General features: G+C 43.2%; 1 protein-coding gene across 1 annotated transcript; it reads right to left on the minus strand.

The window, feature by feature from the left end:
* Positions 1–697: 697 nt before the first annotated feature.
* Positions 698–8,137, minus strand: LOC121550299 (ubiquitin-conjugating enzyme E2 R2). Its single transcript, XM_041862510.2, has 5 exons — positions 7,075–8,137; positions 6,573–6,659; positions 6,368–6,465; positions 3,675–3,809; positions 698–3,444 (listed from the first exon to the last, which is right to left on the minus strand). Exons 1-5 carry the CDS (start codon positions 7,249–7,251, stop codon positions 3,174–3,176), a joined length of 768 nt encoding a protein of 255 aa, XP_041718444.1. The 5' UTR covers positions 7,252–8,137; the 3' UTR covers positions 698–3,173.
* Positions 8,138–10,047: the final 1,910 nt, after the last annotated feature.

The following is a 10,047-nucleotide window of genomic DNA, read 5'->3' on the forward strand; positions in this document are numbered from 1 at the left end:
TTGTTGCATGTTGCATTTATATTTTTGTTCAGTGTAGTTAATGCCACCAGCCTGGAGCCCTCTACAGATGTTTCCTCTGCCAGTGATCGCCTCAGCATCGCATCTGCAGCAAAGCAGAGGAAGAAGGGAAGTGGATGCTTCTCATCACTCCGGAGAGCACAGCCTGTTGTTGCACTGTTATACAGTTGAACCTGTTAATACAGGAATATCCAGTGTTTATGGCTGTTAACTCTGTAACTTTCTTTTCTCAGGCCCATGTGGCTTCAAAGAAAAAGGACAGAAACTAGAAGGTTGAGAGCCTCACCTCACACCATTCAGCACAGGCAGCTGCTGGCACCTTAATTGGGGAGGATGGGCTCATAGTAATGGCTAGAATGGAATAAATGGAATGGTATCAAACACATGGTTTCTATGTGTTTGATACCGTTCCATTCCAGCCATTATTATGAGCCGTCCTCCCCTCAGTAGCCTCCTGTGCCACACAGGGAGATCAGTAGTGGGAGGTGCGCAATGCTGCAGACACCTGCTATTGAGACTCCGTTGCCTCTGCTTCCGTATTCATCCTTTATTTCATTTCATTTCATTTTCATAATCAGCAAACTTTTTGGGGGGCATTTCATTTGAATGCGTTCTTTTTCATTGAAACAAATATCAAACAAGTGGATGTTTCTAAAGGTTAAAATAATAACTATGACAATTTACAGCGCTCTCTGTATTTATTTGACTTTACTGTGCAACAAACAACCCAAAGTTAAAGACTCACAAAATAAGCTTATTTTATCTTCAGTGAACATCCATGAAAAGAAAAGGTTCATGACATAAGTTCAATTAGACCATGAAAAACAAATGGGAATTTTATACTCTAAACAAACACTTAACATTAGCTGAAAGACACCAAGGGCTGGATCCAAGCCACCCTTCCCTAGCAATTTTTACACAATATCTTTGTTTACCCACTATGTTTAGGCCTACATGCTACTGCATAAATATTGCCCTGTGCATTTGATTGAATCAAGCCCAAAGTCTCTAAGCCATTCTTGAAGTTAATTTAAAATTAAACAATTGAGAACTAATATCTAATAAATTATCATAATGGTTATGTAGCGCTCTACTTGTTCCCAAACTTTTCTATGTAATGATTACCTATCTGGGGTCAAGGGCCTGTGACTGGCACTGGGAGAGAATCTCTTTGGCAACAAAACATAATGAATCACATTTACTTTGGAACTCAAAGAGTTCACTCCTTTATACCCAAGCATTTTTAACCTCAATGTCTGGCTCATCAGACCTGCGTTCAAATACTATTTGAAATCAAATAGTTTGCTTTCATCAGTCTGGGGTGTCCAGTGAGTGGGGTTTGCACTTTTGGGACATTTAAAATGATTTCAAATAGTATGTGAACCAAGGTCTGTTGCTTATACACACCCTTAGTAGAGGAAGATGACACACCCCAAACTTTAGCTGTAACAAAGTGTTATGGAATGGCCAACACTTCCCATGGTGATCCAACATTCATTGCCTGTGTTTCTGGGTAAAGAGAGAGGTTTTCATCAAACATTGAACGGGAGATTGACTACAGCAAATACAAACAAAACAAATTGTATCTGCTTGAAACAGCAGTGTTGCCTCTCTCGGTGCCGTTTTCTGTGCAGAGCAGTTTGATGGCTCCACCGCTCTGTGGGGTGGAGAGGGGTAGGGGGGTTGTCCACTTGTCTCTTTCACCCCTGGTGTTCAAGTCCCCCATAGGCATAGAAAGAATGGGTTGTTACAAATCAGTCTCCACGGAAACATCGCCAATCCAGTCCCCATGGGAATTATCCAGCGCTGGTACCGTACCAATATTCGGAAGCATCTTCTGTTTGAGAGCACAAGAGTTTAAGTGACATCAAGCATGTGTCTTAGCATCCTGTCTCAGAGTCCCTTTATCAGTTTCAGGTGCATTTCACCTCAGAGGTTGGAGCAGAGATTGCTTCTCTCTGGTCTCTGATTGAAAATATGCATGTTGAGATGAATCCACTCAAAGAGATGCATGTTGGGAGTCAGTGCCAAACCCTTCCAATCTGCTATTGATCTTTGATTGAGTGGATGACTCAAAGAGAAACATGGGGAACCAAGCAAAAATTGCAACGTGTCCTTTTTATGTTCAGATCCCTGCCAGGGCAATACAGAAATTTAAATTTAGTATATATTTTTTTTACTAAAGGGTCTTCATCTTGTTGACTGTGTGAGAGAGTAAGAGAGGGGTATGTTAATTAAGTGCATCTTACCACCCTGTTCCACAGCTTAAGAACAAATTAGTTAATTTAAATTGTGGTTTTATATATGAATAGGATTTGGTTTACCACAATATAGTTTAAAAGGAATTGGAACTAGTTTGTAAGAGGCATGTGTATTTTAACCCTGGGAAGGGGTAGAGACCAGTGTTGCCAACTTAAAGTCGCTATATTCAGACCCCCACATCAACTTTTATTTGTCAAAGTGCCTAGCGACAAATTCAGCTACTTTTCAGGCTGCCTTGGAGAGTTGTCAGAGTTTGGATACCATTTAGTGACTTTTCCCACTCAATAATGCCGCAAATGAAAGTGAGAAAAGCTGCCTTTGCAACAGAAGTCACAGCAACACCACACACACAGGCAGAGAAACATAAGGGGAGGGGGTGTGCAGCGGGAGAAGGGGAGAAAATGTCATGGTAACAGCAAAACATCATCTAGCGACCTCTAGCGACAAATCAAGCAGCCAATAGCAATTCTCACTAAATAGTTGGCAACACTGGTAGACAGCATACATGCCAGATTGGTGTCATTATAAAGCATTTGATTCTGTTGAACTGTTTAAAACTGCCTCCTCAAATGACTGAATAAGAAGAATGCCATGATAAACCATTAAATAAATCTGACCCCCATACAGCTGTTAAAAAACTGTTAGAATCCCTGCTTCAGGTGTAGAGCGCCTTAATAGGATATGGCATGTTTGACAGAGATTAAAACAAATCTCAAGGTAAAGTAAGTGCTATGGGAAGCCATCAAGAAGGGATGGATCCAGCAAGAGAGTGAGTGTGTGTGTGTATGCGCACGTGGTAAGGAATCAGAAAGTAAGGATAGGAGGAGGCTGCAGCAGAGTCCTCGGTAGGAAGGGTGTGTGGAGGAGCGGGATAAAAAGCGAGAGGAGGAAGTTCATGACTCTTCATTGCCCGAGTCTTCCTCATCATTTAAGCAGTCCCCCCCCTCTCCGGCCATCTGGCCCCCAGCCCCACCCCCTGCCTCTGCATCATCGTCGTCTTCCTCCTCCTCCTCCTCAATGTCATCATCGTAGAGGTCGTCGTACAGCAAGTCCGAGCTGCTGTCGTGGGAAGGCACTTTGGTCTGGATGCAATACTCTGCCAGCGTGGTAGGGACCTTCACCCCGTCCCGCTCCGCCTCTACTTTAGTGGACACTACCTGCTTCCTGAGAGAAAGAGGGAGACAAAGACAGCGGGAGAGAGAGAAAAATTAAGAGAGGGAGAGAGCACAACAGACAGTAAATACAATGTCAGACAGACAGACACGAGTGAAAGAGAGAAAGGTTCCAGGTAGAAAAATGAAGTGATTGATTGTACTGAATGTGCATGTTTAGTTGTATGTGTGTAAAGGAGCACATTGTTTTTCATTGTGTGTTAAAGAGAGAATTTTAAGTACCTGATGATCTCGGCATACTCTTTGTCCTTGCCCTTGCTCTCTCTCCATTTGCGGAACATAACAGAGGCATCGACATTGGCCGGGGAGAAGGTGTTGGGCTCATTCAGCAGAGAGATCACACTCAGTAGGATGGTCCTGAACACAGACATATTCATATACAAACATGCAGACACAAACAGTGCACAGGTAAGGTCACAGGTGAGTACATCTGGGCCGTGTTCACTAGGCACGTTACAGGTACATTCAGTTGATGAAACATTTAGCTAAGTTTTACAACAGTACGTACTGAAAGACACATTCTCCCGAAATGTTGCGCACCATTCTTCAACTTTTAGGTATACGGTGCATACGGAAGGTATTCAGACCCCTTTACTTTTTCAACATTTTGTTACATTACAGCCTCATTCTAAAATGGATGAAAATGTTTTTTTCCCCTCAACAATCTACACACAATGCCCCATAATGACAAAGCAAAAACTGGTTTTTATAAATTTTGGCAAAAGTATTAAAAATAAAAAACTGAAATATCACATTTACATAAGTATTAAGACCCTTTACTCAATACTTTGTTGAAGCACCTTTGGCGGCGATTACATCCTCAAGTCTTCTTGGGTATGACGCTACAAGCTTGGCACACCTGTATTTGGGGAGTTTCTCCCATTCTGAAGTTCTGTCAGGCTGGGGAGCGTCGCTGCACAGCTATTTTCAGGTCTCTCCAGAGATGTTCGATCGGGTTCAAGTCCGGGATCTGGCTGGGCAACTCAAGGACATTCAGAGACTTGTCCCGAAGCCACTCCTGCATTGTCTTGGCAGTGTGCTTAGGGTCGTTGTCCTGTTGGAAGGTGAACCTTCTCCCCAGTCGGAGGTCCTGAGAGCTCTGGAGCAGGTTTTCATCAGGGATCTCTGTACTTTGCTCCGTTCATCTTTCCCTCGATCTTGACTAGTCTCCCCTGCCGCTGAAAATAATCCCCACAGCATGCTGCTGGCACCACCATGCTTCACCGTAGGGATGGTGCCAGGTTTCCTCCAGACGTGACGCTTGGCATTCAGGCCAAAGAGTTTAATCTAGGTTTCATCAGACCAGAGAATCTCGTTTCTCATGGTCTGAGAGTCTTTAGATGCCTTTTGAAGAACTCCAAGCGGGCTGTCATTTGCCTTTTACTGAGTGAGGAGTGGCTTCCATCTGGCCACTCTACCATAAAAGCCTGAATGGTGGAATGCTGCAGAGATGGTTGTCCTGGAAGGTTCTCCCATCTCCACAGGGGAACTCTGGAGCTCTGTCAGAGTGACCATTGGGTTATTGGTCACCTCCCTGACCAAGGCCCTTCTCCCCCGATTGCTCAGTTTGGCCAGGCGGCCAGCTCTAGGAAGAGTTTTGGTGGGTCCAAACTTCTTCCATTTAAGAATGACGGAGGCCAATGTGTTGCAGACATTTTTTGGTACCCTTCCCCAGATCTGTGCCTCGACACAAACCTGTCTCGGAGCTGTACGGACACTTCCTTCGACCTCATGACTTGGTTTTTGCTCTGACATGCACTGTCAACTGTGGGACGTTATATAGACCGGTGTGTGCCTTTCCAAATCATGTCCAATCAATTGAATTTACCACAGATGGACTCCAATCAAGTCGTAGAAAAATCTCAAGTATGATCAATGAAACAGGATGCACCTGAGCTCAATTTCGAGTCTCATAGCAAAGGCTCTGAATACTTATGTAAATAAGGTATCTTTTTTTTAAATATATAAAATTGCAAAAATTAATAAAAACCTGTTTTTGCTTGTCATTATGGGGTATTGTGTGTAGATTGATGAGGAAAACATATCATCCATTTTAGAATAAGGTTGTAACATAACTAAATGGGGACAAAGTCAAGGGGTCTGAATACTTACCGAATGCACTGTATCTAATCAAAACATCTACAAAAATAAAACTACACCTCAGGTCGCATGCCTTTGACGTCTAGCCAACAGGCTTAGCTTACCTTATCAGATGGACCCAAAGTCTCCAACATCGTTCGGGAACCAATAAAACAAGCACATTCCTGCTGAAGAGATATGGTTGCAGCCTGGAGCAAAACAATATACCATCCTTGCGCTTCTGTTCGAGCTGGTAAACAGAAAGCTAACTGAGCTAACTAGCTTTTTGGAGAACTGTAGCGTAGACTAGTTTGCGTGGTTGGCGTAGTGATGTGAAAAATGTTGCGACTAATGTTGTAGTTCCATTTCTCTGACAGTTAGCGACTCATTAGCAACTGACTTATTTTCAGCACAAAGTCTTTATAATGCATAAACCTAATGTTAACTGATTGATATCTCATAGAACAAAACATATTAGATCTCGTATGTTCACCTCTGACCTTATTTTCGGCGTATATCCCAAAACGCCATTATTTTCCCCATTGCAATGTCCAACGATCCAGAGGGAGAAAATACCAACTCATTTCCATTTTTTAGGACTACAAGCTGGCAAGCTCTATAATTGCTCCCATTTAGTGAATGAGACCTCTGACCTTTGTGGATGACCCCAAGCAGCAAGTAATGTATTTTATGAAAGACAGTTGAGCCACCAGACAGTTGAGCAACCATCATTACGTTTGTCAACAGGTCATTCAGAACAGGGCTGTGTCTGTTCACTAACGTTTGCTAGGTTTCTTTCATCCTGAACGCAGCCCAGGTGTTGCCAGGTGTTTTACCTGACATTCTGGGTGGGGTTCCATCTCTCAGAGGGGAGCTCTCCGCTCTGGGGGTCGTCAACAGGGGGGTGAAGGATGGAGATACACACTTCCCCATTCTGTAGACAAGCAACAAGTTACACTCCACAGCAAGACCAACAATTCCCCATAAACGCATATAATCACATAAAATCAAGACACAAACATACAATGTGGTATACATCACCTCATATATGTTGGGGTGCCACATCTTTGTGAGGAAACGGAAAGTAGGTGGAGAGTAGGGGTAGTCAACTGGAAACTTAATGTGTGCCTGGGAAATTAGAGAGAGAGTCAGTGATGTGTGAGGGAAGGAATAATCTGGCTTTTCACAAATAGTGTGTTACATATCGACACCCACTTGAGGGTGGTGGCAAGTTCCTCCTGGGTGACAGCTTAAGCCTCAGTTGTAACAAAATATTGCAATGTTTATTTATATGGTCAATAAAACTATGGAAAGGCTACAAGTGGTATGCCAAGTTTGGGAAACACTGCTCTCTAGGCAGGGGTACCGTTATTGTCTACATATAAATATAACAAAAAAAAGTGTGTTGTTAGTATATGCTAGAAGTACTGTTTGGATTCTCGTTATTTTATTTACATACTTGCTATGCTCTAGACTAGAGTTAGCTATAGGTTCCGGATTAGGTGTACTGCCCACAGACATGACAGAAGAAATCCTCCCTCACCTTGAAGTATCCTCCCTCGTAAAGTGTATTGGGGGGTCCAAATATGGCCACCTCCCAGTTGTACAAGTCGGACTCTTCTACTGGTGTGATGCGGAAACCCTCCACTGGTTCCTCTTGGAGAGACTTCAGTTCAAGCATTAGTGCCTTCTGAGAACTTGGCATCTGCTGCTGTGCCATGGTGACCCAGTGGCAATGAAGACAAATGAAGACAGGCTGAAAACCGGACGACCCCGTTTGCACTCGCTCTTTGGAAGCTTTCTTAACAGCCAGACAAATAAAACAGGACCAATTCAAATTGCTCGTCCCAACAAGCAACAGCTGGTAGTCATATAGAGGGGATGCAAGCACTACCCACCACGTCTAGTTGGTAGCTAGGTTAGCTAACGCTATCCATCCAACTGTGCAGCCTGCTCTAAACGTTAGCTAGCTAGCTCCAGCAGCGAGGTAAACAAAGCGACAAACTGCTGCTAGCTCTGTTGACAGTTCTGTAGATAATGAGGAAGCTGCTTTTGGTAGAGACTAAAATATTCCTATACGGTTTTATGACGTGTCAAATGTTTTAACGCCGCATATTCCTCAATATGAGCATATGATATGTTATGGTTTTATTCTGGAGGGAGGGGTGGTCGGGTGGTGCCGTTTACAAATTATCTTCTATCGCAACGTTCAAAATATAGCTTGCTAGCGTCTTTGATATCCAACCATTTTAACTTGTGTCATAATGTTATAACGAAAAGTATAATTAGACGACAAATGGTGTTTCTAAAAATGTTCCCATGTCATTTGTCCGTTCTCTGTCGATACGTCTCGGCACGTCCTGCGGGTTGTTTTCAGTCATTTGTTTGTGTGCGCGAGCATAGAAAGCTGCTCCACTAGTCTCAAACTCATCAAACGTTTATGATTTAGCTTTAATGCCGTCCGACCAGCAGAATCTATTTAAAATAACTACAGTGGTATAAATTAATCCACGTGTGCAGGAACTTCATTTTCTCTCTCTCGTTCCTCACTTCGCAGTTTGCTTTCGGCAGATTCCAATGCACTTGCTGCCTCGCGCACTAACTGTGTGAAGCTAGCCACTTCTTCTTCTTCTTCTTCGATGAGGTTTAAGGGCAGTTGACATCCAATAAATGTTGCATTACCGCCACCTACTAGACTGAAGTAAAACTACCTTATATTTAGCTTGGAAAAAAAATAAGAATACAAAAATAAATAAATAAACAAATACCATCTAACCCTACACTCACTAAAAACCCACCACCCTACTCCACTATTTAAATCTATTTAGTCCTACCTCAGGCCAACAGCCTGAAAGGAAGGGCCACCACCACTTAACACACCCTGTAACTCTTCTGACATTAAGTCTCGCACACCCAAAATCCCTCTCTGCAGCTGCCACCACAACCTCCATTTTCTGTAACTTAGGTTCCATCCCTGCAGTACAGTTGATAACCATTGCTATAAATGCAAAAAATCCAATCTTACTGAAACATACAGTGGCTTGCGAAAGTATTCACCCCCCTTGACATTTTTCCTATTTTGTTGCCTTACAACCTGGAATTAAAATGGATTTTTTGGGGGTTTGTATCATTTGATTTACACAACATGCCTACCACTTTAAAGATGCAAAAACATTTGTGTGAAACAAACAAGAAATAAGACAAAAAAAAACAGAAAACTTGAGCGTGCATAACTATTTACCCCCTCCCCCCCAAAGTCAATACTTTGCAGAGCCAGCTTTTGCAGCAATTACAGCTGCAAGTCTCTTGGGGTATGTCTCTATAAACTTGGCACATCTAGCCACTGGGATTTTTGCCCATTCTTCAAGGCAAAACTGCTCCAGCTCCGTCAAGTTGGATGAGTTCCGCTGGGGTACAGCAATCTTTAAGTCATACCACAGATTCTCAATTGGATTGAGGTCTGGGCTTTGAGTAGGGCATTCCAAGACATTTAAATGTTTCCCCTTAACCACTTGAGTGTTGCTTTAGCAGTATGCTTAGGGTCATTGTCCTGCTGGAAGGTAAACCTCCGTCCCAGTCTCAAATCTCTGGAAGAGTGAAACAGGTTTCCCTCAATAATTTCCCTATATTTAGCGCCATCCATCATTCCTTCAATTTTGACCAGTTTCCCAATCCCTGCTGATGAAAAACATCCCCACAGCATGATGTTGCCACCACCATGCTTCACTGTGGGGATGGTGTTCTCGGGGTGATGAGAGGTGTTGGGTATGCGCCAGACAGCGTTTTCCTTGATGGCCAAAAAGCTCAATTTTAAACTCATCTGACCAGAGTACCTTCTTCCATATGTTTGGGGAGTCTCCCACATGCCTTTTGGCGAACACCAAACCTTTTTGCTTATTTTTTTCTTTAAGCAATGGCTTTTTTCTGGCCACTCTTCCGTAAAGCCCAGCTCTGTGGAGTATACGGCTTAAAGTGGTCCTATGGACAGATACTCCAATCTCCGCTGTGGTGCTTTGCAGCTCCTTCAGGGTTATCTTTGGTCTCTTTGTTGCCTCTCTAATTAATGCCCTCCTTGCCTGGTCCGTGAGTTTTGGTGGGCGGCCCTCTCTTGGCAGGTTTGTTGTGGTGTCATATTCTTTCATTTTTTAAATAATGAATTTAATGGTGCTCCGTGGGATGTTCAAAGTTTTGGATATCTTTTTATAACCCAACCCTGATCTGTACTTCTCCACAACTTTGTCCCTGACCTGTTTGGAGAGCTCCTTGGTCTTCATGGTGGCGCTTGCTTGGTGGTGCCCCTTGCTTAGTGTTGTTGCAGACTCTGGGGCCTTTCAGAACAGGTGTATATATACTGAGATCATGTGACAGATCATGTGACACTTAGATTGCACACAGGTGGACTTTATTTAACTAATTATGTGACTTCTGAAGGTAATTGGTTGCACCAGATCTTATTTAGGGGCTTCATAGCAAAGGGGGTGAATACATATGCACGCACCACTTTTCCGTTATTTAT

The sequence above is a fragment of the Coregonus clupeaformis genome, chromosome 18 (genome assembly GCF_020615455.1).
Source record: "Coregonus clupeaformis isolate EN_2021a chromosome 18, ASM2061545v1, whole genome shotgun sequence".
Lineage (NCBI taxonomy): Eukaryota > Metazoa > Chordata > Actinopteri > Salmoniformes > Salmonidae > Coregonus > Coregonus clupeaformis.

What these genes read in the sequence shown, in the direction of transcription:
- LOC121550299 (XM_041862510.2), bottom strand. Translation starts at nt 7,251, where the DNA reads ATGGCACAGCAGCAGATGCCAAGTTCTCAGAAGGCACTAATGCTTGAA. An exon ending in ACGAGGGAGGATACTTCAAG is followed by an intron (nt 6,660 to 7,074) that starts GTGAGGGAGGAT and finishes CTAATTTCCCAG; the next exon opens with GCACACATTAAGTTTCCAGT. An exon ending in AACCCCACCCAGAATGTCAG is followed by an intron (nt 3,810 to 6,367) that starts GTAAAACACCTG and finishes GTCTGTGTTCAG; the next exon opens with GACCATCCTACTGAGTGTGA.